At 42.0% G+C, this 27,553-nt stretch overlaps 1 protein-coding gene across 1 annotated transcript; it reads left to right on the top strand.

Annotated features, from left to right (window-relative positions):
* Positions 1-470: 470 nt before the first annotated feature.
* Positions 471-26,532, top strand: BPGM (bisphosphoglycerate mutase). The gene is made up of 3 exons (XM_008707586.2): positions 471-613; positions 12,379-13,040; positions 24,446-26,532. The coding sequence occupies exons 2-3, from the start codon at positions 12,440-12,442 to the stop codon at positions 24,625-24,627; spliced, it is 783 nt and encodes a 260-aa protein (XP_008705808.1). The 5' UTR covers positions 471-613; positions 12,379-12,439; the 3' UTR covers positions 24,628-26,532.
* The last annotated feature ends 1,021 nt before the right edge of the window (positions 26,533-27,553 follow it).

Below are 27,553 nucleotides of genomic sequence, written 5' to 3'. Positions count from 1 at the left end.
TTTAAAGGCTTTTGCTTTAAGGACGATTTAAGACTGACAACCACAAGGAAAGCAGGAGCTTTCATCTGCGCGAACTCCTACCTTCATCCCCAGGTTGAAATTTCCCATGAGTAAAAGAAGGTTCCTGGATTCCGCGGATACTTCTCTACACTGGCAGGTATTTCCTTTGCGACCCGAAACGCTTTCTAGCACTTCAACGATTTAAACTCTCCTCGCGCCTTAGGTTCCTCTATTGCCGGGGAGACGCTCCCGGCTTTGTTTTTTTCTACTTCCCCAGGCCTAAGCCCGCCCACCAGCGTCGAAGTCAGCTCTTTACTGGTTTTAGAGTGTGCTCGTCTCCTCAGAGAACCAATCAGAGCCTCGCTGTCCACCCCGGTGATTTGGGAAACGGAAAGACCCGGACCTGTCCCCGGGAGTGGGGCGGGGCCTTAGATGAGTGACAGATAGATCCTCCAGTAGGCAGAGCTCTGGGACCTCCCCCTTCGGGCTCCAGAGCTAGAAAAGAGCGTCGATGCCGGCGGCAGTGATGAGTTGTAGGAGGAGCTGCCTGCTTGGCGGCTCTGAGGAGCGGTTGGTGCTGCTGCTGCTGCTGCTGCTGGTGGCCTCTTTGCAGGTGAGTGGTTTTGTTTTAGAATTTTGCTGTGGCGAACCTTTCTGTTTTTCAGTGACTTGGCGTTTTAGTTTGGAGTGCAGGAAGGCCGGTTCTTGACTCCGCCGATTCCGTCTTTGGAGGGAATCTGGCGCTCGCTCGTAAACCCCTCGAGCTCCTATCCTCACTTACTCCCCAGGTCCCTCTCAGGTCCCTTTCTCAGAATAAGCCTTCCTGGGACGCACAGATCTGTCAGCTGAAAGGAGGACTCCGCCTTGGTCGTGGTGTCTTGACGGCAAGAATAAACAGGAGTTGGAGGGAGTGATGAACTCATCTCTCCTGGACGTATGAGGCACAGTGTGGCAGAGTAGGGGTCCTGGCAGCAAGCTCGGGGTGTTTTCAGGGCCACGCCGCTATGTTTGGGGAGATGGCAGACCTGGCCCTAGAAGTCTAAGTAGATAGAATAAACCTGCGTGCTCGGTAAGGAGAATATCTGCAATGGTTTCACGTAGCTCTCAAATGGAGCTAAATCACAGGTTCTTAGAACCACTAAAAATTAAAAAAAAGAAGTATATTTCTCCTCCATTCAAAGGGATGGGGCTGTATTATTAGACAAGGACAAGAGAAATGCATAATGGAAGTAAAGTTCACAGTTGCTTTGAAAAAGTGAAGTTAAAGGATAATTAGTTGTTTGCTAACTTATACTCCTCTTCCCCTACCACCTCCCTTCCAGATTATGGAGGCTATACAGTTTGTGAGTGGTACCAGAATGTGAACTGACCGAATGCAGACTTTTGGGGGGGGGGGATCAAATGGAATCTTTCACCAGGAGGTAGTACAGTCTTCTGTTATGAAAGCAGAACACGTGCCAGCTTGTACTTTGATTTAAAATTCTCTCCCTTGAGGCCCGGGACTAGGTTTTATCCATCTTTGTTTTCCTGTAGCGCCTCACACACTTATGGATGCCTCTCATATGGTGGTGGACTTTCTTTTACTTAAAGTTTTTCTTTTTAATTCTAGTTAGTTAACATGCAGTGTTATATTCGTTTCAGGGGTACGATGTAGTGATTCAACACTTCCATGCATCACCCGGTGCTCATCACAAGTGCACTCCTTCATCCCCATGGTGGTGGACTTTGGAGAAGTGTAATTCAAGCGAATGGTGTAGTGGAAAGAGCTGTGAATTGGAAGTCAGGACCCCTAGGTTTTAGTGTTGAAGCTGTTGCTATTTGTGTAATCTTAAACAAATCATTTCAACCCTCCGGCTTAATTTTTGCATCTTTAAAGAAGCGGATGTTGCAGCAGATTATTTCTGAGGGCCATGCCTGTGTTAAAAGTCTGTTTTAAAATAAAGATGATTAGACATTTTCCACCACAAGTACATAAGCAAAAATCTCATAGTGGTAAATTCTGGGCCAATCTGTTAGCAAATAAAAGTTCCCATCTACAAAGGGTAGTACTTGTTCTTTTGTACCCCCTTTTAAACCAAACCCAATGGATCACTGTAGAAAATTTGGTCATTGTGCAGAATGACCATTGTACAGAGTATAATGTGGCAGAAAATGTCATCCTTTATCCCATCACTCAGAGGTAAACACTATTAGTGTTTGGGCAGATCTTCCAGTCTCTCTTCCTCTTTTGCCTTCTACGGTTGGTTGAGTTTAAGTGGCATATTTCATTTTAAGTAATAAGTGATACATCTATATTCAGCTGTGCCTTCACTTTTGTGGGTCTGGTGCTCAGAGAACAGAGGACACACGGACATTTGAACCAACAGGTCTCTCGAACATCCTTGGAATGAAATCTGGTGTGAGAGAATGTTTACATGGAGAAATAAGACCAAAAGTATTACTTAATACTAAAACTCTTTCACAGAAATTTGGCCACAGATACTGAAGAAAAATACTTTGTAAAATGTAGAGTAAACGTTAGCCACTTGACTAAAGCATTTGGATTGTAGGATACTGCTTAATATTTGGTATGCTTCTAGAGCTGTGTCTTACCATCAACTCCCTCAACACATACAACATTTGATTGTATTTCTCCTTCTGCTACCTAATTTAACATTTTTTCTTTACCCCCAACCTCATTTTACTTTATTCCTGGCTTTTACTTCTGCACATACCTCAGCAAGGTAGGATCACTTTCAGGGGCCTGAGGTCTGGGCGAGTTTTCATTAGTCTGCTCCATTCAACCCAGAATACCTCTCACTCTTTGGCAGTGAGAGGCACAATCTCACTTAGTCTCCCTAATAGCCCCTTGAGAACAGCAATTATCCCTGTGTTTATGGCTAAGGAACCTGAGGTCCAGAACGTTTGAATCACTTGGTCCATATCACACTGTCAGTAAAGTAGCAGAGCTGGGACTAATGTCCATGTTTCTTGACTTCAAATTTCTGAGATTTGGTAGCAATAGTTTGTGTTGACAAAAGCTATTATCCTGGGGGAATAAGTAACCAAAGGTAGGAAGGAGGTGTCATGAGTGGGTGTTGCGCTCATCAGTGATGCCGCGCAGGCTGGAACAAGCAACATGCCCCGGGCAAACACTCATCTCATGACCCAGATAGATCTCTTCCCTGTGAATAGGGGTCTACCTGCTATGGTTTGCTATCCATGTAACAAGTGATCAGTAGGGGCTGCTGGTAGAGGTAAAGTTGGAGAATGACCAGGGTTACAGTGCCTGGAAAACACCAGGAAGTGATAGCATTTGCTCCCGGTAAAGAGGTGCTCTTGGAGCTCAAATGGAAAAGTTACCGTAAGGCTTTAGGGAAAGTAATAGATGGTGGAACGCAAGGTACTTTTAGATACAGTCATGTTTGAACTTTTAATATTGAGCTTGATTTTGGGGAAAGCGTATTTTGTTAAGACTCTAAGGAACTGAGCTCTGGATTTCATTTCCCTTAAGAGCTGTTCCTTTTTTAATTTATCCGAAACATGATTAACCTCTCTTTTCCTATCCTCGAATATGCCAACTTGTCTTTTATAGAATTAGATTCCTCTAGAGTTAGATTAAGAGTTGTTCAAAGCCATGCAATGCAGATTTGCACTAGGGAAAACTTCTGAGTGGTGAAGGGTAGCATTTGTGTATCTAATATTTAAGGGAAAGTTGCTGATCACAGCAACTCTGGCTCTGTATCCCTTATTTTATGTTACTTCAACATTATATCATTGATCACCTTCTTACTCTTTTCAGAAGCAGAAAACTAAGTTTTTATTTTTAGACTGGACTTTATCCTATAATTTTCCTCGCCTGTTCATGAGTCGTTATACTATAGTATTAGATATTATGTTTCAGACATCCAAGGAAGGGAGGCAGCAATGTTTCAGGAGCATTATTTTGGAACACAGGATGAGCCTCAGTTATAGTGGGGGGCGTGGGCAAGGCGTATGAAAGTACACGGTTTAATGAGGGGCAGGAGTAGGAGGCAGCAGCAAGATCGTCTAGTGCTACATTTGTTGAAACTACCTAGAGGTCCTGGAAATATTGTAGAAGTAACCTCAGTAAATGCAATGCTGTGTACTTGCACCAGTCTCCTACCCACCTACTCTCTCCAGCCCTGCCTTGCCGAAAGGATGCTAATTCTAAAAAAACAAAACAAAACAAAACAGAATTTCAGTTTTAGGGTGGCATTTATGGAAAGAATATCTTTTGCTCTGTAGGCAATTGAGATGGAATTTCTATACATAGACATAGCAAAAAGCTTTTGAAAATATGTCAGCTGCATAGTGTGTTTCCTTTGAATCACCTGTCTCTACTGCGAAGCCAGTTGCTCAGGTTGTATGCCCGAGCAAATGTACATTCTCCTGACATGTGAGGCACTGTGACAATTTATGGAGAAGATGTCTGAGAGAAGTAAAGCATGTCAAAATGAGATATTTTTGAAGCTGGTTAACAGCATGAATACTTTTTCTCTATAATTTTACCTTGAACCCATTATTAAATCAATTAAGCAGAAGTAAACAGACTGATTTTAATGTGTTCAGTATTGTCTTCTGTGAGGAATAAAAACAATTATGAATGGGATTCCATTACTCAAGGTACTTGCAGTTCTGGCCAAGAATAAAATCAGGTGATTTAATAATTCTGAGATTATCCCACGGCAGGATGCTTAAAGGTTCAAAATGCTGATGTGATTAGTAGATCTGAGTATGGTATCCAGCTAAGCCAGGGTTTGGCAAACTAAGGCCTTCTGGTCTACTACCTGTTTTTGTACAGCCCACAAGCTATGAATGGTTTCTACGTTTTTGTTGTTTTTTTTTTTTTTTACCAGTTGAAATAAATCAAAGAATGACAATACTTCCTGGGCATGAAAATTATATGAAATTCTAATTTCAGTGTCCATACATAAAGTTTGTTGGAATAAAGCTTCATTTATTCATTTATGTCCTGTCTGTGGCTTTCACCTACAATGGCCAAATTGAGCAATTGTAACAGACTATAGAGCCTACAAAATTTACTATTTGGCATTTCACAGGAAAAATTACCAACACCTCAGCTAAGCTGTAGTGTTTTCATATCCATCTCCTTCATCCCATCTCAGCAGCCATTATACTGGTCCAGGTCTTCATTATATATTACCAGAATCATTGCAAAAGCCTCTCACGTAGATTCAGTGTTTTCCCCGTTTCATTCTGTGTTTGTAAGTGTTGCCTGATCTTCCTAAAATACACATTATTAAACCTTTAGTGATGGCCCAATGCTTATAGAAGAACCTATATTCTTTGGCACAAGGCCTTTCTGGGGCCACTATTCAATCTTATCTTTCTAGGATTGTCTCCTCCTACTTCCTTAATATACCCTATACTTAGGATAGGGATCATATAATTTTCCAAATGGGACACTCAGGTGTGAAAGGGGCCCTGTAATAATTATGTTGGGGAAACAGTCCTAAGGCAAGACTGTTCTAGGCAAACGTGGAAATGTGGTCACCCTTTCTATACTCCAGCTAATTTGAATGGCTCACCATTCTCCATATGCACCTGTTCCCTTGCCTCTACTCACTATTCCTTTAGGCTAGAATTCCTTTTCTTTTTTCTATAAATCTAAGTCTTGAACATCTTTCCAAATCCAGCTTAAATAGTACCAGGTCCATGAAGTCTTACTCAGAAATAATCTCCCCTTTTTCATCTCCCTTATGAATGAAGAAGTGCTTTCTCATGGTGTGGATTACTTTCTGCTTTAGTGATACACACACATCCCCCATCAGTTCCTTGAATACATAATCTGTGTTGGATACTCACAGTCCTTTATGCCCTGCAAATGGGGTTTGCAACACGTGTTTAAAGAATGAGTTAATTGACTAGACGGGGGAGACTGATGAATATTTGGGGCTGTCAATTTATAAATCATCCATTTTAATGTGAGTAAAGTAATGAGAAAAGTTTCCAAGGACTGAGAACAGAGCCTTGGGTGCCAATGTGGTGATGCAGCAGAGTGTTTCAAGGCCTAAGGATAGGCTTAGGGGTCCAGCCTACCTGAGACTGAACTCCAGCTCCCGACATTTGCAATCTGTGTCACCTTGGGCAAGTCAAACTTTCCTCCTAAGTTTCTGTATCTGTAAAATGGGAGTAATCATAGAACCTTCTCCATAGAATGGTGGTTGAGGAGTCAAATAGTCCCAAATACGTGGTGAGTCCTCCATGAATATTGGCTGCGATGACATCATATGCTGTCTTCATCATCATAGATAGTACTGTTGGTGGTGGGTAGGAAAATTCGGAGACCCAAGACCAGATGTAACAATAGAAGAGCTGAGAGAAACGCAGCATCAGAATCTTAGAATAATTCTAACCCCTCTCTTGAGGTAGTCAGCTTCAGAGGGATCAAAGAGGTGTGAGTCCTGAGAGAAGATGGTCTTTGCTTAGTGAGAAATAACTAATGGGCAGTCTTTTGAGAGACCATTTCAGTAGAGTGGTCAAGGCCAAGTTTAGGTGTCAGAGGACTAAAAAGGTAATGGCCAGGAGGGGAGAACAGCAAAGAGGAAAGGTGAGAAGATGAGACACAGAGTCATATAAAAGATATGTTTGTTTAATCATTTTTTTCTTTGAGCAATACCATACTTTAAAAAGGACAAAACCCTGGGGTGCCTGGGTGGCTTGGTTGGTCCAGTTCTTGGTTTCTGTTCAGGTTTTGAGCTCAGGGCTATGAGATTGAGTCCTGCATCGGGCTCCATGGCTCAGCAGGGGAGTCTGTTCTAGATTCTCTTCTCTCCCTCTGGCTCTCCCCCGCCAAGCATGCTGTCTCTCTCTCTCTCTCTCTCTCTCTCTCTCGCTCTTTCAAATAAATAAATGCATCTTTAAAAAAAAAAAAAAGGAAGAAACCCTGGGGTATGTTAATTCAGTGACCTGCGTGGCCCTCTTTGGTATGAAGTAAATCATTGACTAAAATTAGTGCTTAATTCAGGTGCTGGTAACCCTTGCCAAGGGATAAATGAGGAATCTTGAGAACCGACTCCAGAATGGTGAACTTTACCAAAAACAACACAAAAAGCAAAGCTTGGTTAAAAAAAAAAAGTTTTTAATTTGTGGGTGGGGTGTGTATATTGGTAGTGTGGTACCTCTTTGTAAATTGCCCACTTGACTTTGTGCCTTGAGGTTTTTCTCCAGAGCAGTCATAAGCTGTGCCCTCTTTTATACTCACCTTGTTTGTATGCATTTTATGAAATGACTGCCTGGGTTTGGAAAGACAGGTTGTGACTGGAGATGCTCCTGTGAAGTGAAGCCAAGTGAGCCTTGATACTCAAACCCAGACTCTGAAGTCTCCAAGGTGAGGAGAAAGAGCACAGGTATCGGAGGCAGGTGTGGATTGCCGTTCCATTTTGCTGCTTAGTGGCTCTATGTATTTTGTTTGTTTGTTTGCTTGTTTTTTGTTTTTTTTTTTGTTTCAAGTTTTTATTTAGATTCGAGTTAGTTAATCTATAGTGTAATGTTGTCAATCGGAGTCTCTCTTTTCTCTGTGGAAATTATGGCCGTTTGTAAATATGCTAAACCATGAAGGATACAGAAGTGTAATGTGTGATCGTGATTGGCTCTGGCTTTGCCATTAAATACACTGCGATTCTTGAATTAAGGCTTCCTAACCCCTCAGGCCTGCCACCTGAGTGTTTTTACTTTGGCAGTTACCACTCAAACTGTTAAGCCTTCAGCTCATTAGCACAATGTAATCACTTCTGTTGAACTGACTTCAATTCAGTCAACACACCTTCCTACTAAGTACCTAGCGTGTGTCAAATGTCACGCTAGGTTTTAGAGATCGGGCGGTGAGTGAGGCCTGCCGTGATGCAGCTGATGGTCTAGCAGGGCACAGAGGTGCTGAACAAGTAATCCGTACAAGAGACCCATCGTAACTGTACCCAATGTTTTAGAGTGGGGTGCTTCTAGATTGTAGACCAAGCAGGACTGACCACTTCCCCGTGGGTGAGAAGGAAGGGCAGAGAAGTCGGCCTAGAGCCGAGGTGGTCTCAAACCAGCAGTATCTCGGCATCAGCTGGGAGCCTGTTAGAAATCCAGATTCTCAGATTCTCAGGCCCACCCCAGAGGTACTTGGTCAGGCCTTGGAAGTGAGGCCCAGCTCTCTGTTGTAACCACTTCTCTTGGTGAGTCTGATGTATGTTCAAGTTTAAGAACCGCTGGCCTAGAGGAAATAACCTTTAAACTCAGCTCTAAAGCTGTTCCAATCAACATGGTAGCCACTGGTCACATGAGCTTTTGAAATGCAGCTGGTCCAAGTTGAGCTGTGGTTTAAGTCTAAAATACACATCAGGTTTCAAAGACTTACTGTGAAAAAAAGAATGTAAAATACCCTATGAAGAATTTTATATAGATCATAGGTTAGAATAATATTGTGAACCTGTAAGGTTAAGTAAAATATATTATTAAAATTAATTTTATTTATTTATTTTCCCGTTTTAATATGGCTTTTAAAAAATCTAAAATTACATCTGTGGCTTACAGTATATTTTGATTGGACACAGCTGATCTAAAGGAGAACTAGGGGTTACCTAAAGCTGGGTGGAACCAAAGTGGCAGTGGAGGAGAAGGGATAGGTGGGCAAGGGTTCTGGGTAGGGTACAGTGTGTGCAGAGGTCCTGAAGCAAGAAAGAACACGGCATGCTCGAGGAAATAAAAGCAAAGCCTCGCAGGTCACATTAAAGATCCTAAGACCAACAGGAAGTGATTGAGGATTTTAAATAGGGCGCTCACTTTTCAGGACATTTACTGCTAATCAGTGAGGGCACAAGACCTACATTTGAATATAGCTAGACTCTCAGAAGCCAAGCTTCTCCCCTCCCCCAAAAGATGGTGGGGGTGGAGACATTTGGTCAGGCCCGTACCCATCACCTGCCCATGCCCCAGGATCCGAGGCACGGACACCCCCGATGAAAGGGAGAAGCAGACACCTGAGAGAGGTAGTTTTGCTTTCAGTTCATTTTCATCTGGGTTAAAGCTCAGAGCTGGCAGAAGCATTCCGGGAAGAGTCCAAAGTTGAGTGGAAGTTTGATTACAGAGCTGGGGCTCTGCAGGGCGCTGGCCAAGGGTTTGGCAAAGGAAGGTCAGGGACAAGAAGGCCAGCACATGTGGAGGTGAGAGGGTGTTGGACAAAGCAGAGGAAAGCTGGGATTGGAACCTGGAGGTTGGGGGTCCGACCATCTCCCTGGGTACGGTGGCCTCTTCCTTCATCTGTGGCCTGGAGGAAATTTCTTTGTAAGTCACGGTTCACTTGTTAGACTCAATCTAGCCTCCAAACAGATTTCGTTTAGCTCACATTTTTCAAATGTATTTTAATTAGTCACCAGTATTAATATCAGATGTCACCTAAAAAAATGTGCATTTCTGGTGTTTTTGAAAATTGGAAGATCCAGGAACCCCAGTTCCTCAGCCTCACAGAGAAATGGGAGAGCTAAGTAGTCACTACTCTTTTTAGTTTTATATGAACTTTTAGGAGCTGAAATGACCATTTTTATGTTTTTTAAAGAAGACATTTTTTTACCCTGAAGACAAAACCGAGTTCATAGGTTCTCCGTGGCCTGCTTCGAAGTCTTACATTCTCTCCAGTGTCTGCATTGAGGAGTCCCATCTTCTGTTTGTTCTCCAGAAAAGTTCTAAGAATGGGACCCTTAGTTCAGTGAGACCAGGTTATACAAAAGTTCTGTCCATTTACATGAGAGTCGCGTCCATCAGAGAAGCATGCGCGGTCCCCACAGTTCTTCATGGTTCCCATCACCCCTGTGCCTAAGCGTCACTGCTCTTCCCCTCTCTCTGGCCCCAGGACATGTGAGTTTGCAGCCCCAGCCTGAAACTTTGAATGAGACTGACTGCACTGCTGTGTGTTTGTTGGGAAACACTTGGTATACCAGTGGCCATGGTGATTAAAATCTTGAAGATTGCAAACCTCAACAGCTCCTCTGCAAATATTCAGCAGTTAATTAAGTAGGAAATGAGTTGATAGCAGCAAGGAGGAGAGAAGGAAGTAACTTTGTTTACCCAAGATAGATGCACTAGTCTAGGACCTTATCCTGTATTCACCCCTGTACGCCAGAGGGAGGGAAGGGTGTGTATTTGTGTAGTCTTCCTGGCTGTAGTACTGTTTCTCTGCTCCAGTATATGTATTTGGAGGGGGTGGGCCTGGAAACAGAGAAATTGTTTTATTTCTTAAACAAAGTAAGCAAATAGAGCAGATTAAAGTATTGCCAAGTGTGGCAGTAAGTATCTGGGTGTTCATGATGTTATTGCTCTCTCTCTAGATTTTGTTCCCTTGATATAGTTCATAATCAAAGACCATGGAGAAGTGCTTCTGCCTACAGAACTTGTCCATCATACCATTTTCCATTTGAAGGGAAAATAGCTTCATTAACATAAGGAGGCTTCCTGCTTAACAAGACAAAGTAAGGGTTGAGTTGGCTTCTCTTTTCTCCATCCCCCTCCTCCACCAGCAGCAAAAAAACAAAACAATAAATGTTACAAGGGGGTGGATCTAGTTTTTGATTGGTTGGAAGCTTCTACCACTTGGTGAATTGGGGCTCTTTAACAAAAAATACAAAAATGTCTTTCTTTTGCAAATTAAGCACACACATGCATACGTGCATGCACACGCGCATACACACACACAGGCACACACACACCGACACACACGCACCGACACACACGCACGCACACGGGCATTCATTATTTGGTTTCTCCCTGTGCCTTAGAAGGATCTTGTCCAAGTGAAGGAGCCTGAAGCTCGAGCTTCGTTAGCTTCGTGGCTATTCTGCATCTGGGCACCAATAATCACGCAGCAAAACGCTGCCCAGGTGTCTTTCATCCTGTTCTCTGTTCTTCTGCCACCCCGAAGGATCGCTGAGGGAGGGTAGAGGCTTCACTCTCGCTCACCCTAAGCCCTAAACCTAACCACCCTCATCTTTCACCTACTTGCAGACTACCTCAGTCTGCTTCCTCACTCAGGTCCTCCTGGGTTTCCCCTCGCCTGAAATAAGACAAAGCCTTATTTTAAAGGCTTTCTTCCCTTCAGAATCTCTAGGAATTACTAAAGAAAGGAAGAAACGAGATACCTAGCTTCCAGTTAACTTTGTCACTGATTGTTATGTAACTGTGGGTGAATCACAGGTTAAGTGGGACAGAAAATCTCCAGTGAATGGGACTTGCCAAGAATGGCAGAGGACCAGGCCCTGATGTTCCTATCATTTTTACACCCCAGTGTGAAAACCCCTGGGGTGGAAATGGAGAGCACTGGGCAAGGAAAGTGAGTGGCATTTGTCAGCGTAAGTACGTCCACTGCAAGGAGAGTGGAGGCAGCCTTAGGCAGCCAGGATAGCAGATTCTCCAGGCCACAGAGTGGGCCCAGCAGACTTTTGGGCCAGCGGCTTAATTTAGGGAATTCAGAAACACTTTCAGGTTGTCTGTCCCACTCTTCCAGATTCTTCTCCTGCTGAGATGTGGCTGGTTTGTGTAGGACAGTTTAAGGATCAGGGAGGAGGAGACAGGGCCTCCTTATCAGTGTGCTTCCTCTCACTCCTGCCGACCTGCTCCTGCTAATCTGTTCCCACAGGCAGCACCTCCTAGCTGCTTGCATTTGATAGCTTGTGTGGCATATGGATTGACGCCTGCCGAAAGCTCTATCTTGAGGCAGGTGAGATTATTTTGGTGATTACCCGGTTCAGTGTTAAATCACTTTTAGTGGTATTTGAATGTTGAACCTTAGATTTTTGTAGAGGTCGTAGAGCCTATGGTACTGGAGCGCTCGCTGCCCCCAGTTAGTGATTTACATACCGGAGAAATGTGGTGGGCCATTGAATGAACATGTTTAACTTCTATAATAAAGTGAGACTGGTAAATATTTCTTTTTTCACCAGAGGAAAAACAAAGTGAGGAGGATGCCTTCAACCCGGAGTCAGCTGCTAGGAGCTGGGAGTTGTCAGCTGCTAGGAGCTGGGAGTTCCCAGCTACTAGTCATCCTTTTAGACATCTATAACTCATTCCATTAAATCCTCTCTTCTGTAAGCACGGACTGCCTTTTTATCTGGCAGAAATGCAGCATGCCATTAGAATGACGTGTTCTGTTAGTTTACCTCATACCATTAACATACTGTCCAGCCGTCAGAAAATTATTTGTAGAATATGCCTGTATTTGCCACAGTGTATAAGGTGTCTGATGTCTTGATCTCAAATCTGGTCAATGGAATGACTCCAGTTTAGTTTAGACACTGACTGTTGTAAAGTTGTGCTTCCATTCCCAGGAGTCAGTTGAATAAAGAATATAACAATATTCTTTTTTGTTCCTTCTCTTTCTAGATGTATTGCTGTCACTGAATATTGGCCCATCTGAAAGTGCCAGGGAAGATCAGCCGTCAGGATGTCCAAGTACAAACTGATTATGTTAAGACATGGAGAGGGCGCTTGGAATAAAGAGAATCGTTTTTGTAGCTGGGTGGATCAGAAACTTAACAGTGAAGGAATGGAGGAAGCTCGGAACTGTGGAAAGCAACTCAAAGCACTAAACGTGGAGTTTGATCTCGTATTCACATCAATCCTTAATCGGTCCATCCACACAGCCTGGCTGATCCTGGAAGAGCTGGGGCAGGAGTGGGTTCCGGTGGAAAGCTCCTGGCGTCTAAATGAACGTCACTACGGAGCTTTGATCGGCCTCAACAGGGAGCAGATGGCTTTGAATCATGGTGAAGAACAAGTGAGGCTCTGGAGAAGAAGCTACAATGTGACCCCACCACCCATTGAGGAATCTCACCCTTTCTACCATGAAATCTACAACGACCGGAGGTATAAAGTGTGCGACGTACCTGTGGATCAGTTGCCCCGATCTGAAAGCTTAAAGGATGTTCTGGAGAGACTCCTGCCCTTTTGGAACGAAAGGATTGCTCCTGAAGTATTAAGTGGCAAAACCGTACTGATATCCGCTCATGGAAATAGCAGTAGGGCTCTCCTGAAGCATCTGGAAGGTACCATCTTTATGCTACTACTTCCTAGAGGTTGCTAAGTGTTATACGTGGGCCTTAATCTAGAAAAGACTTGGTTTCTGAGCTAACAATACACAACTGACATGATCGACTTTCTTTCCTATTCCTTTTTGCCACTTTAGTCCTTTAAGAATCATTTTGTTCTATAAATCAAAAACCCTGTGCCTTTTACATTCATATTATACACAGCAGTGATCCTAAAACTTTAGCAAGCGTCAGAATTACCTGGAGGGAGAGTGTGGTCTACTACAGATTGCTGGCCCCAGCCTTGGAGTTTCTGAATTTGTAGGCCTGAGGTGTAGCCGGATAATTTGCATTTCTAAGATGTTTTGTGGTAATGCCCATACTACTGCTTGGGCTTCTCCACTTTGATAACCCTTGATCTAAAAAATTATGTGGCTTTCGTTGTAGAAAGGGTAAGGGAGGCTAGGAAGGGTATACATTTCTATAGAAATGGTGTGCAAAGTCAATTTATTTATTCGAGTCTTTCCAGGTAAATAAAATGATCTAGATTTCGGTTTTGCCCATGCTCTTCCAACTTTGGACAGTTGTCCCAGTGTTGCAGACCTGGCCTTCTGGAACAATTCCTTTGTTCCAGTCCTCTCTTTCCAGACCAGGCTGAGTCATTCATTGGAGAAAATTGGGGGGACAGAAAATGAAAGGATGGCTTATTGGGGATAATTGGTTGCCTCCATTTCATTTTAACTACTTGATGTTATATTCTAAACGTATTCTGAAATGTACAATATTGTTATCTTCCTCTTAAGTGATGTGAACTAAATGAACTCTTGAGAACTCAAGCTCACCAGTTTGGGCATTAGTGATGGCCCTGTGATGCCTTTGGGGGGGTCTCTCCTTCCCCTTTCTCCCTCCACTAAGGAATCCCAGGCAGTTGTGCATTTTGAGTGATCTGCTCCGTCGGCTGTTTTCCGGTCTTTACTACTCTCAGCAGTTAGCCCATGACACTAGAATGCATTTCTCCAACATTCCCTTCCCGTTCTGCTTTACTTTTCTCTAAGAGGCTGTGAAAAATGAAAAGGTTGACATTGTATATGAAACAAGTGAAAATAGGTTATTGGTAACAAAACAAAGTGATCTTTATGAGATTTTATTGTAAACTTTTTAGCATGTGTTTTTATCCCTGATTTTTATGTAACATGGCCAGGAGCCAAATCATTACTCCTATACCTGCGTCCATTAGTCGTGCAGAGATCTAAACTCTACAGACTTTATTGGCTATTAAAAATGTTATTGGCTAGACATGGCGCTCAATCTGTTGGTGTATGTTTGTGTACATATCTTATTTACTCAACTATATAAAGGGTTCTATTCTTCCTCTTTCAGAATAGTCAGATGCTGGATTAAATGATAAATAACTTCATCGTTATTGGACTATAGTACTTTATTGTTTGAAGAGTTGAGCCTTCTCTTAGGACAACAACAAACTGAAATCGAGAATTTCAGAGTTTCTGCAAAAAGATGTATACTGTCCCACGATACCAGTTCCTTTTTTCCAAAGACGGGACTTAGGTCTCTTTGTGGCCAAGCTCCCTTCCCTAAAGAAAATGCCATCATCTCCTTCAGGATCCTCTTTTCTCTCCTGTCTTAGCTAGGAAATCCTCCCTTTAAAAACGATTTCTTGCTGTTTAATACCATCTATTCTTCAACTGTCTTTAGGTTGAGATGTCTTTAAGATTATTCTGCATCCCCAGCCACAGCTCATCTTACGTACCTCCTTCTCTAGTGCGTTGGTGACCTCGCGGTTTCTTACTGTTCTTTTTTTGAAGGGAATAGGAAAGTTTACAGATGGTGGAGAAGAAGACTGTCACCATGGTGAGGGTGGAGGCCGAACTGCCTGTGGAGGACGAGGTTACCCATAGAAAGCATACTTTCTGTGTTCGAAGGAGGTTTTGAAACCACTAATGATTTAAAAAACAATCATTTGGTATAGCTGCTGTGGAAAACAATCTGGCAGCTTCTCAGTAGATTAAACCTGCAGTTACCATATGATCCACCAAGTCTACGCGCAGGTATTTACCCGTATTCATTTCCTAGCGCTACTGTGACAAAGTACCGATCACTGCATCGCTTAAAACAACAGATACTAGTTTTCTCACAGTTCTGGGGGCTGGGAGTGCTAAATTAAAGTGTTGGCAGGGTCATATTCTCTCTAGAGGCTCGAGGCGGGAATCCTTTCTTGCCTCTTCTAGCTTCTTGTTCCTTGGAAATCCTTGGCATTCCCTGGCTTGTAGATGCATCTTTGCAGCCCTCAGTCTTCACTTGGTGTTTTCCCCATGTGTCTTTCTCTTCCTTGTCCAAATTTCCCTTTCTTGTAAGAACACAATATTACAGTAGGGCCGAAGACCTCCTCTTAACTTGGTTACCTTGCTAAAGACCCTATTTCCATTTAAACAAGGTCACACTCTCAGGTTAGGACTTCAGCGTATCTTTTTGGAGGGATGCAGTTCAACCCATAACAGTACTTAAGAGAAATGAAAACGTATGTCCATACGAAAACTTGTACACAAACCTTCATAGCAGCAGTATTCATAAGAGCCAAAACATGAGGGCATCCCAGATGCCTATCACCTAGTGACTGGATAAATTAAGTTTGGTATATCCATACAATATAATATTATTTGGCGATGAAAATGAATGGAATAGTCTTATTTTCTACAACATGGATGAACTTTGAAATTGTTGTTAACTGAAAGAAGCCAGTCACAAAGGAGCATATATTGTATGATTCTACTTAAGTGAAATGTCTGCATGGCCAAATCTTTAGCGACAGAAAACAGATTCTTTCCGAGGCCTGGGGTGGAGGTGGTAGGGGTGTGGCATGAGGAGTGACTGCAGTTAGGTACAGGCTTTCTTGTTGGGGGTGCTGAAAATGTGCTAAAATTGATTGTGACGATGGTCACACAAGTCTGAATATACTAAAAGTCATTGACCTGTACACTTTATGTGGGTAAATGGTATGGTATGTGAATTACCTAATTAAAGCTGCAAAAATAGTTCAATCGATGGGATTGAAAGATGAAAGGATTTGCCACTGGCCTAGAAAAAAAACAGGGAAATGCTATGAAAGTGGACATGCTTGGATGTGGAGTACAGAATAAGGAAAAAATAAAATAAAATACAACTTTGCTAGGGCAGAAATGGATTTATTAGGGATTCCTGAGAAATTAGCAGACATTAGTCCTCAGGCTTTATGTATAGAACTAAATCACCTTTCAGAGCTTATTGAAATTGAAGTAACCTTAAATTATAATTCCTATCCCTATCAATATAAACAGGCCTTAGACAAAATGGGTTTATTTTGGGAGAAAATTAATTTAAAACAGTGGTGTTCATGCTGGAAGAGGTAAATGGTACAAGGAGATTCGAGTTAGAAATATGTGAAAGTGGAAAAGGTGTGGAGTTGGCTGATGTCTGCAGCCGAGGACAAGGGAGGTGTAGATGAGGGAGACGGGCTGGAAACAGGAGGGTTGGTGACGAGGGAGGATGGCAGACATTCAGGGGGAAAAATGGCAAAAAATCCAGAATATGCCATTGACACAAGCCCACGGGTGGGGAAACAAATGGAGTGGATGGGAAGAATGGGATCTGTCTGTAGACGACATGAAGGTGGTATGTAATCTTGGCTCACCCATCCTGGGTAGGAGAAAACTTCGTTCCTTTTTGGCCTGTAGTACCCCCTGGTGGTGCTGTTGTTAAGATTCATGGAGCTCTTTGATGTCGCTGTGATTTCCTATAATGACTTCCACGCCTAACATGGAAGAAATTATTTCACGTGCGTGAAATGGACTAAACTAGATTTTAGGATCACTTGATAAATTAGTTATCATGTCTTATTTTAGGAGTTCTCTAAATACCAATCTCCACTAAGAGATTTCTTTTACGGTGTATACTGAAAAATAAGATGGAGGTATTCTATGTCACAGCTCCAAGAATTAAGAAAAGTGACTTTCCCAAGATCAGAAGAAATAGTGTGTTATTTCTTTCATGTCATTTCTGTTAATGAGATTTTAGGTTTTTAAAAATTTATTCTGGATGTGTATGGTCAACAGAATAGGAATACCAACAAGATCCTCTTACCTCGCATGTCTGACCTTCAGGAGCTCAAGTTAGAGGGCTTTATGTAGTACTTGATAAATTCCCAACCTAAAAGAAAACATTCCTTTGAATTTGGATGTTAACTTTTTAAGACTCCAAAATATTAGGTGAATCTCCCCTACTTTAGGGGGGGAAATATAGATTTTCATCTGGTGGTAAGAACTACTTGCAATTTATTTGTGATTATATATGTTCGGTGTGTTAAAAATATATCATAAAACTTACCATCTTAGTTGCCAATTTATTCTTACTGTAAAGTTACATGACTAGACATATCACCATTAGCCATTTTCTGATTAATACCTGTTGTCCCAGTACAATTATTAATAGCCTCTCCTTTCACTTTCAAAAGTGCCCCACTTGAATGATAAATTATATGGTCACCTTACTATAAAGACGTTAGCCTTCACTAGTACTAAGAATGAATCCTTGAAATGGCTGTGACCAGATTCCATACTTTGTGTAAACATAAAAATTGCTGAATTCTTTGCATTGATTACAAAAGTAAGAATGCTTGTGGCTATAGATTTATCTGATTCCTAGTCATGCTTTCTGATATGTTTATATAAAATTCTCCTCTATAAACAGGATCTTTCAAGGAACTGGGCGATGTTTCCCAGTATTGTCCTTAATTGTTTGACAGACTTAAAGCTGTTACTTCCTCCTGGGGAGGAGTGTGGTAGCTGATAGAATCCAATGACAGCATACCATCATACCATGAAAATACTTTGTTGTTTAAAGACTAGAACTTGGGATAGGAAGGGTGATGACCCCGTTAAATAACTACTTAGAGTATTGGTTTACCCTGAAATCTCGAAGTGCCTTACGATCTTTTTACCTAAAAGTGTACTAGTGTTCCACATCTACTCTACATTGTATATACCTCGACAATGAAGAGTGTTAGTTCTTGAGACATTATTTTGTTTCTCAGCTATTTGGTGCTACGACTTTACCCTATAAGCAGTCAAGTCATGACTGACACTTCTTCCATTTGTGAAAAAGAAGACAGGTGCTGTTGAGGGAAAATGAAACCCAGACAGACCTCAGATGACTTAGCCATGATCATGATAATTAGTTGGAGTCGTGAACTCCACCCAAACCCAGTTCACTGAGTCTCCACACATGATTACCACCTGGGCTTTTTTGTTTTAAATTTTTTTCTGAAAAGTAGCCCTTCCCTTGATCTATTTTTTGTTTGGAATACTGTGTCTTAAGAAGCTGAGTCAAGAAGTATCTTTGGCAGGTAAACCATTAAAAGTTAATTTGATGCAACTAACTGAGTCTGCAATTATTATTGCTGTTACCCTAACATTGTGGTTTGTGTGTGCTGTTCCCCGGTACAGCTATACAAGGTGGCCTTATTTTGAGTGCATGCTACGTGCTTAGTGTGGTTCTAGGCATTTTACATCATATCCTGTTTAATATAGGAACTAGTGCAAGGCTCTGAACTGGCTGGAAAGCTGTGTTTCAACCCTGCGTTTTGCTCTGCTGTTTAGTGTATCTAGGTCATATTTTTTATTTCATTTGACCAATCATTGGTCACTAAGCTATTTTGCTTAAAGAAACTGCTTTAATAAAAAGGAGCAGACTACTAATACACCCTAACATCCTGCGTGCATCTCAGCTGTATTATGCTACGTGAAAGACACCGAATTATAAAAGCTATATATTGCACATTCCCGTTGAAGTCTTAGCTCTCAGTAGTTCAGAATATGGCCCATTTGGACATAGGGCCTTTAAAGAGGTAATTAAGGTGAAATGAGGCCATTAGGATGGCCCCTAATCCAACAGGATCGGTGTCCTCCTAAGGGATCAGGACACAGACCCAGAGGGAAGACCATGTAAAGACTCAGGGAGATGGCAGCCATTTACAAACCAAGGAGAGCGCCTCAGACCTTTATATCTCCACAACTGTGAGAAAATGACTTGCTGTTATTTATTTTTTTAAGCAACAAACAAACTAGGCATTGTATGACTATTTATTTGCCGTTCAGGAAAAGGCAGTACTATTGAGTCAGAAAACAGATCAGTGGAGGAAGGGTAGGCTGCAAAGGGGTACAAGGAAATTTGGGGGGTTCAAAGAACTATTCTGTATGCTCAAAAGGGTAAATTTTACTGTCTGTAAATTACACCTCAATTTTAAAAGTCTTGGTTTTATCCAATGAAATGACCTTTGCCCTAATGGGGGGACCATGCCTTTTGTTGCACAAAATAATAGACTAGTTTGATTGTCCAATGGTAGAATTAAAGGAAGGTTGCTACATACACCCACCTTTGCCTTTGAAAACTAACCTGGAGGCACTGCTATGCCTTCTCGGGAGCAACTGGTGCCGTCTTTACTCAGCACCCAGACCATGGACAGCGTAGGGAGTCGCCAGTCAAACCCCATCTTCATGAATTATCTATAAGCTGCGGGACCACGAAACTTTGTGCTTGGAGGCTGTGAGCTCCTCTCGTAAAGGTTTTTCTGTCCCAGAATGATTTCTCCTCACTTGCCACCGAATTCTCTAGTTGTCATGGGGTCCTCTATGTGACTTTTTTTTCCTTCTCACAACCAGCCAGTCCAAGAGTAGGTCAACACAGGAGAACGAACAGACAGTGAGACAAGTGTTACTGATTCAGAGTGAGGCAGCACTCTTGTATAGGAATTGCAAACCCAGGACTCACGTGTCAGCACCCAGGATACGCTTCTTGCCTGATCAGGACGGCCTCTACCCTGTCAATTTTTTATTTAATATCTCTGCTTTTCAATTGTAGATCATTGGGGGGGATTGCATTACCTTTAACTTGAGAGTAGCTCTTAATACTTTCAGAAGAAAGAAGACTTCAGACAGACCTGGAGCTATTATATAGTAAGAAAATGCCTACCTAAGGGACGGCTTTACCTGTTTTTAGCAGCATAAATGATTATCAGTGCTGTGCTAATAAGTCCAGATAATGTGCCAATAATGCCAAAGCATTCAGACCTGCTTCTCCCAGAGCAGCACCGTATGAAAGCTCCTAATGCAGGCTTAGTATCTAAGAGCATCCTGTTCTGTAGCGTTCCAGACAGGCGTGTGTTTCTTTCTCTGTGGTTGGCATAGTCACTTCCTGTTTGTTTCCTGCTGGCCCACACTGAAGGAAAAGCCAGGGACTGAACTGGAGCGTTGGATGTAGTCTGCATCTTGCCAGCGGAAGCGGATTGTTTAGTCTGGGTTCAAGCACAGGCCTAGGCAGTTTCAAGTTTGGAATCAGAGTGGCATGCAGGAGACTCATGAACAACAGGCTCGATTCCTGAAGAATTGTGTGCAGCTGCACACGTGGCCAGGCAGAGAAGCCTTGAGGCAAAATTAGAGAACCAGGGAGGGCAGGTCAGCTGAGGCCAGCTGTGGGGGCAGGGGCTGAGAAGTGCATCACCTTTGGCATTTTAGTGTGATATTTTCAGAAGCTGCAAATTTGGGCCTCTCTCTGGTGAAGCAAATGCTTGTCCGGTGGTACGGTTAAGCTTTCTCTTATTAGAAGTATCCATGATTAATAAAAATCGTTACTTTTTAAAGTTGTGGGCTATTTTAACTACAAAATTCAGTGTGGAATGGATTCTGCCCTCTGCCTTAGTCTAAATTAGAGGCTGTGATCCTATCATCATGTTACAATATTCAAATAACCCCTTTCCAATTGCTCCCCAGCCTATCATTAAGTTGCACATAATAGCATCCAAACCTTAAGGAATTCTAATTAAAGATAGGTAGATCATCTATGGCATTGAGAGTCTCTTGTGTCAGCTCTAATTTTCACAATAGAATACAGACCTCTCCCCATGAATCGCCCATCAGCGGGGTTTGAATTGTGACTTACTTGCCTGGGAAATGTACGTGGGGCCTGGGTGGCACCTCACGGTCCAATGAACGGATTGAAGTGGTTTCCCTCTTTTCCTAGATTCCAAAAATATGCACTGCAGATTTGGGGTTTGTTCTCGTCCTGTGACAGATCTGTCTCCCTGGATATCTTCTCTCCTGTTTCCCAAGATTCAAAGATAGTAAGCAAACCCTTTGGAGGAAATCAAAGAAAATATATGGAGGACAAACTTAATTTGAATTGTTTATTAGTACTAAATATAAACAACCTTTTCTTCAAGGCTAAGAGCCTTCTCAACTCTCTTCTTTTCTTGGTAAGGTCATAAAGGAAACAATCTTTCAACAAGGTTTCAAGAGTACAAGACTAGATGTAATTGGAAAGCCCAGAGAGTTCAGGTTTATTCATTGCAGCTATGTGCTGAGGGCCTGTTGATTAAGGTACTGTTCTTGGTACAGAGTACAGCTTCTAGAATTGGACACACAAAATCTTTACTTTTGAGGAGCTTATGTCTCCATTTTGATCTCTTTCTGAAATTTGGCCAATACCATACCTCTGGCAAAAGTCTTCAGAGTGCTTTCATGTATAGGCTTTATGCATTAGAGCTTTTACTTAATGTTTTCTTCCTTATTGCTTATATGTATATGTAAGAAATAGATGCATATAATACATACAGTTGTAATAGTGGATCATATAGCTAAATGATTTCTGGATCCTGGCAGCCAACACGTAATAGGGTTCTTTCCATGTGAACAAACCATTTACTAAATTCTCACAGCGGCTAAGGCACTGTTCTAAGATCATAGGTGACACAGGGATGGATGAGACATGGTCCCTGCTCTCAAGGAGTTTGTAATCCTGGTAGGAGAATTAAGCATTGGCACAGCCACCTCTACTAGAAGGTCACGTGTGAGTGCTGTAGTATATGTACAGTGATCTTAATAATGGCTGTGGTTCCCATTCCTGCTGTAATGCCTTGGGGGGTGGGGCTCATGGGTGCAGATTTGACTTCCTGAAGTTAATCCTGTATGCAGAAAATGAAGTTGTTTGAATTTCTCCCCATAACTGGCATTGAGTTACCCCTTTGACTTACCATCAACTTTCATTATTTCTTACTTGAAGTGTCCCAACCATTGAGACTGATTGCCGTTAACTCCTAGATGCTCCTACATGAAGGTTCAAGGATTAAAGACAGGGGCACCTGGGTGGCTCAGTCACCTAAGCATCTGACTCTTGACTTCAGCTCAAGTCTCGATCTCCAGGTCATAAGTTCAAGCCCTGCATTGGACTTCATGCTGGGCGTGGAGCCTACTTAAAAAAAAAAAAAAAGAATTAAAGACAATGGTTGGGGGTTTAAGAAGGGTTGGTTGTGGAGGGGGAGTGACAGAGAGGGGTCATTGCAGGGTGAGGACTCTGATGATTCCCTTCAATACATTCTTGGATGCCAGATAAAAAATCTAAGCCAGTTATCAGACAGGGCATGTGCTGTTTGTCCACTCATTTTAACCTTCATATGATGTTCCAGTTAATGAATTTATAATACAGTATTGCATAATGTATTGATTCAGTTTGGCTTAATTCAGTGCAGATGCATTATTCTAGCCTTAGGACCTCTGCTTGCTTAACTTTCTCAGGACGAAGAATGGCTTATGCCAAAATCGAGCAATGAGTAATAGCCTCACTGTGGTTTTTCCTAATTTGCTATTTTAAAATTTCAGTCTTTTAAGTCTCATTGACTGATTATTAACCAGTCTAGGTATTTTAAATATCTGTAAGTAATTAGTCTGCCATGTGAATGGTTTGAGTAGTCATTAAAGTGGAATGTCAACTTTAATTTATTTATTGGAAATGTTTCTATTTCTGTTGAGCTCTCCTTCCTTTGTAGGTGAAATATTCTACTTCGCATGGCTTTTTTTTAGTTGGCTCTTTGATTCAGTCCCACAGAAAAGTGAGTTGTTATCTAAGCCATAGAGGCATGAGCTTGAGAGTGGTGCTACCAAAGAGAGGACCTGTCAAGATCTGGTTAGATCTGGGGCCATGGTCAAACAAGAGAAGTCCCATGTGTGCTCTAGCCCCTTGCCAAAGACCTGGAACTCTTTTCTAAGGTCACAGACCACAACCCCTAAACCTGGCCCATCATGATCTCAGTGCGTTAGCTGTTTCAAAGAGCTCAGATGAATCTGTTCATGCCCTTTACCAGTCCTGAAAACAGGAGAACACTAGATGCTACTGCTTAGTTAGTACCCAGCCCTTCACAAGGGCACAGCATAGACACAAACATTCTCCTCTCTCCCTAGTCTGCCATGGAAGTAGCCTTGGACAGACGGACAGGGTCGAAGTCCTGGGATTTGGGAATTAAAAGCACAGGTCCAATTTTATTGCCTTAACAGTCTTATGATTTGAGAAGTTTTATTTAACCTCTCTGGATCTGTTTTGTATTTTTTGACAGCTCTATTGAGTTATAATTTACGTAATATACAGTTCACCCATTTAAAGAGTATAGTTCAGTGGTTTTAGTATGTGTACAGAATTGCCCATCTATCACCACAGTCAATTTTTGAACAATTTCATTATTCCCAAAAGTAACCCTATACCTAGCTGTCACTTCCCACTTTCCCCATTCCCTCTAGCCCTAGGCAACCACTAATCTCTTTGTGTCACTCTAGATTTTCCTATATAAATGCAGTCATCCAACATGTAGTCCATGGTGACTGGCTTCTTTCATCAGCATGACATTTTCAAGGTTCATCAATGTTTAGCATGTATCAGCACTCAATTCTTTTTCATTACCAAATACTATTCCACGGTATAGCTATACAACAGCTACCACAGGAGCCACCATAGTTAATTTATGAAGGGTCATCACTTGAGGGACATTTAGGCTGCTTCCACTTTCTGACTGTTATGATTAATGCTACCATGAAGGTTCACATAAAAGATTTAGATAGGAAACATGAAGGAACAACAGGTTGCCCCAAAGGGTATCTGCTGTCCTACAATTTGATGTGATGCAAATCTCTAAGGTTTTTTTTCTTTTTTTCTTTAATTTCTGGGAAGTTTTTTCCTTCCAGGAACTAAGGCTAGAATCCCTCCCAATATCTGGTATGGTTCCAGGCACGCAGCTAAGATGGGACTCAATAAATGTGCAGTGGGGGCACCTGGGTAGCTCAGTTGGTTAAGCATCCAACTCTTGATTTCAGCTCAGGTCGTGATCTCAGGGTCCTGGGATCGAGCCCTGCATCAGGCTCTGTGCTCAGTGTGGAGTCTGCTTGAGATCCTCTCCCTCTTTCACTCTGATCACTCTCTCTCTCTCAAATAAATAAGTAAATAAATAAATAAAATCTTAAAAAAAAAAAAAAAACCCATGCAGTTACACAACTGAACAGAACTTCCTCTTACATTGTCTTCAATGTCTTGTCGTTTCCTCTCCTGATCTACAGGTATCTCCGATGAAGACATTATCAACATTACTCTTCCCACTGGAGTCCCCATTCTCCTGGAACTGGATGAGAACCTACGTGCTGTTGGGCCCCACCAGTTCCTGGGCGACCAAGAAGCTATCCAAGCCGCCATTAAGAAAATAGATGATCAAGGAAAAGTGAAAAAACGAGCTGAAAAATGAAGGCTTTCCCATTTGCTGGCTAGGAACAGCTGCAAAAGAAGTGGCATGCAGTGTTTAATGGGTGCTGATCTCTCCCTTTCTTTTTTTTTCCCCCTGATTTTTCCAGAACTGGGCTATGGGGTAGAGTTTATATAGGTAACTAGGTAACTGATGTTGCCCAGATAAAGGCTTTAGGATGCCTGAGTACTTTTTCATGTCTTATGAATGAACTCTCCTGCTAGTCCTGTTTGAATTAGTCATTTGTGGGGCTAATTGGTAATAGTGGGGCTTAATCAATGTCCTAAGTATCTAAGACAGGAGAGTAACAAGTAGAGGTGAAGTTAAAGGTATTCATCATTCAATAAATCATTATTGAGTCACTATTGACAGGCACTACTTATTCTAGTAAGTAGTTCACTTTCATATTTACTAAGATTTTCTGGGATGATAGTAAGGTATATTAGATAATATACTCTACTTAAGTATTTATTACTAGTCTTCTCCTCTAGGAAAAGGGATGCTTTGCTAGTTAAAACCAGAGGCCCATTAAATGGGGAAAATCATAGATGGGTTTCTCCAAGAAAGCCAACAACAAACAATAAGGCCCTTTGCCTTGTCTCTAGTCCAGAGACATCCTTTCTTTTGACATTTGGTAGGATTCCCCTTTGGCTGCTAGAATTAGCAGCATGGAGACAGCCCTAGCTGTTGATGTTCTCCTTTTGTTTTATTCTGTTGAAGTTCAATCTTTGGGTACTTAAAATTGGTTTAAAAATAAAGGTCTGTGACTGAAAATGAATGTCCCCAAAGCATCTCCATATAAGTGATAAACATTTGGTAAAGGTCTCTGAACTAGTCTTTGGCTCAAAGTCTTCCTGTAACACCCGAAGCGTTGCATGGACACTCCCAATTCTCTACAGATTGAACATTGGGGTTCCGGGGGGAAGGTAGAATATAGTGCATGTAATTTTATTCACATGAGCAGGGAAAATATGGTACATTGGGGCTTGTCATGTCCATGTATTTTTCATCAGCTGAGAGCAAACGATTATAGTGTGTAACACAGAGCAGCTTGGGTAGGCCATGGGCAGATGTGATTACTTCTCAGTCTCAATGACACTGTTTTCCAGATCATATTTTTAAATGTCATGGGTACATAAGTCCTCATTTCTTTAAACTCTTGGCTTTATTTCGAGGCAGGTGACCTCTATTTCAGTGATAAAGTCATGGGGAAAAATTGTGGCCATTTATCTGTTTCATGGTTTTTCCATTGGCAGATTAATCTATTTGTATCCGTTTTATGGTAAATGGCAATAGAAGAAAACTAATTCTAAAACCCTTGCTACTGCTTGGTCTTCATTTGGTCCTTACTGTAGAACTCTTCCTGCCCTGGTGATGGAAATGGCTGGGAAGAAGAGCTGAAGCTGGCGTGCTCACAGCTAGCCACATCTGTGGTGCATAAGGACATGGAACGTGGATGCTTTCCATTTCTGACCAACTCACGGTGTCTACCGTAGCCCTTGATTTTAGTCTGGTTGCTTAATCAAATGATTCTCTTTAGAATACAGAGATCAGATCTTCCTAGAATTCTAAACCTTTGGTGAGGCTGTACCTCACTCAGACCATTCTTTTAACAGTTTCATCTCTGGAATCGACCTCTGAATTTTCTAACCCGAGCGGTAACCATACCTTAATGCAGCTCGAGATCCTAGAGTTGGAGTCTTCCCTTGTCCTGCATGTAGATGTTCACTCCCAGGGTACCCCCTGGCCAAATGATGTGCTTCTACTCACAAAGCTACGCTCAAAACCAGTCACTTCGGAATCTTGCAGATTTCCTACAGTAGGGCTAATTTTTGCTGATACTTTCTGATATAATTTGGTTTATTGTTTTTGAGATCTTGGCTGAAATAAATGAGATATTTATGAAAACCTCATGTAAAATTATTTTTTTTAATATTCTATTTTTAAGTAATCTCTACACCCAGGATGGGGCTCAAACTCACAGCCCCGAGATCAAGAGTTGCACGTTCTACCGACTGAGCCAGCCTGGCAGTGCATTTTTTTTTTTTTAAGACATGTAAGATTATTTCTAATGATTCCAACACTTCAACCTTAGACCACCTAATGTACCTGTTTTCTTCCCTTGGCTTACAAGATATCCAGAATTTTTGATGTAGAAATCTCGAAGGCTGATTAACCTGCATCCTAATATTGGCATCCTTCTGTTCTATGTGAAGCTGGGACAAAAGGAGGGGGATTTTTTTTTTTTTTAAAGAAAAGATAGAGAGCCTGTCTAGAAATTTGGCCATAGATAGGGCAACCCATCCTGCTGCCAGCCTGGCTTGCCCTAGAGCCAGCGGGACGTGTCTCCTCTGCCCAGGCTGAAATAATTGTCCCAGTGTGGAACGAGTGTGGCAAGATGAGGGCGAGAGCAAGATGCTCTTCCTAGAGTTTAATATTTTAAATATCTCAGATGAATACCATATCCCAGTACACTGAGAATTTATTTTTCCAAAAGAGAGTAAGTTCTGCTCCGGAAAAATGGAGGTTTGTGCATCATCTAATAGTAATTTGAGCCCCAACAACAGAGCCTCCCTGGATAAGAGTACATTCTGTCAGGCATTTTTCTTTGCTAAGATGTCAGCAAGAAAGATTTCTAAATGTGATCTGGTCATTTCCAAGCTCAACCAGATTGTTTCGCCCAGGTTTTGTAGCTTATTTCTCATCTTGGAGCATTTTATTCGAACGCTGTTACTACACTTGCATAGGAATGGTGGCGGTTATTTGTCTTCTAGTCTGGGAGGCCTCCCCATGCTCTGTAGCTTTTCAGGAGAAAATTTGTTTGTTTGTTTGTTTGTTTGTTTGTTTGTTTATTGGTCAGTGTGTGAGCCTATTAAAACCGATCCCCAGGGGGCAGCACTTGGCCAGCTTGGTGGCCAAACGCAGAAAC

The sequence above is a fragment of the Ursus maritimus genome, unplaced genomic scaffold, assembly GCF_017311325.1.
Source record: "Ursus maritimus isolate PB19 unplaced genomic scaffold, ASM1731132v1 scaffold_3, whole genome shotgun sequence".
NCBI classification, from domain to species: domain Eukaryota; kingdom Metazoa; phylum Chordata; class Mammalia; order Carnivora; family Ursidae; genus Ursus; species Ursus maritimus.
This window is presented reverse-complemented; position numbering and strand designations above follow the sequence as displayed.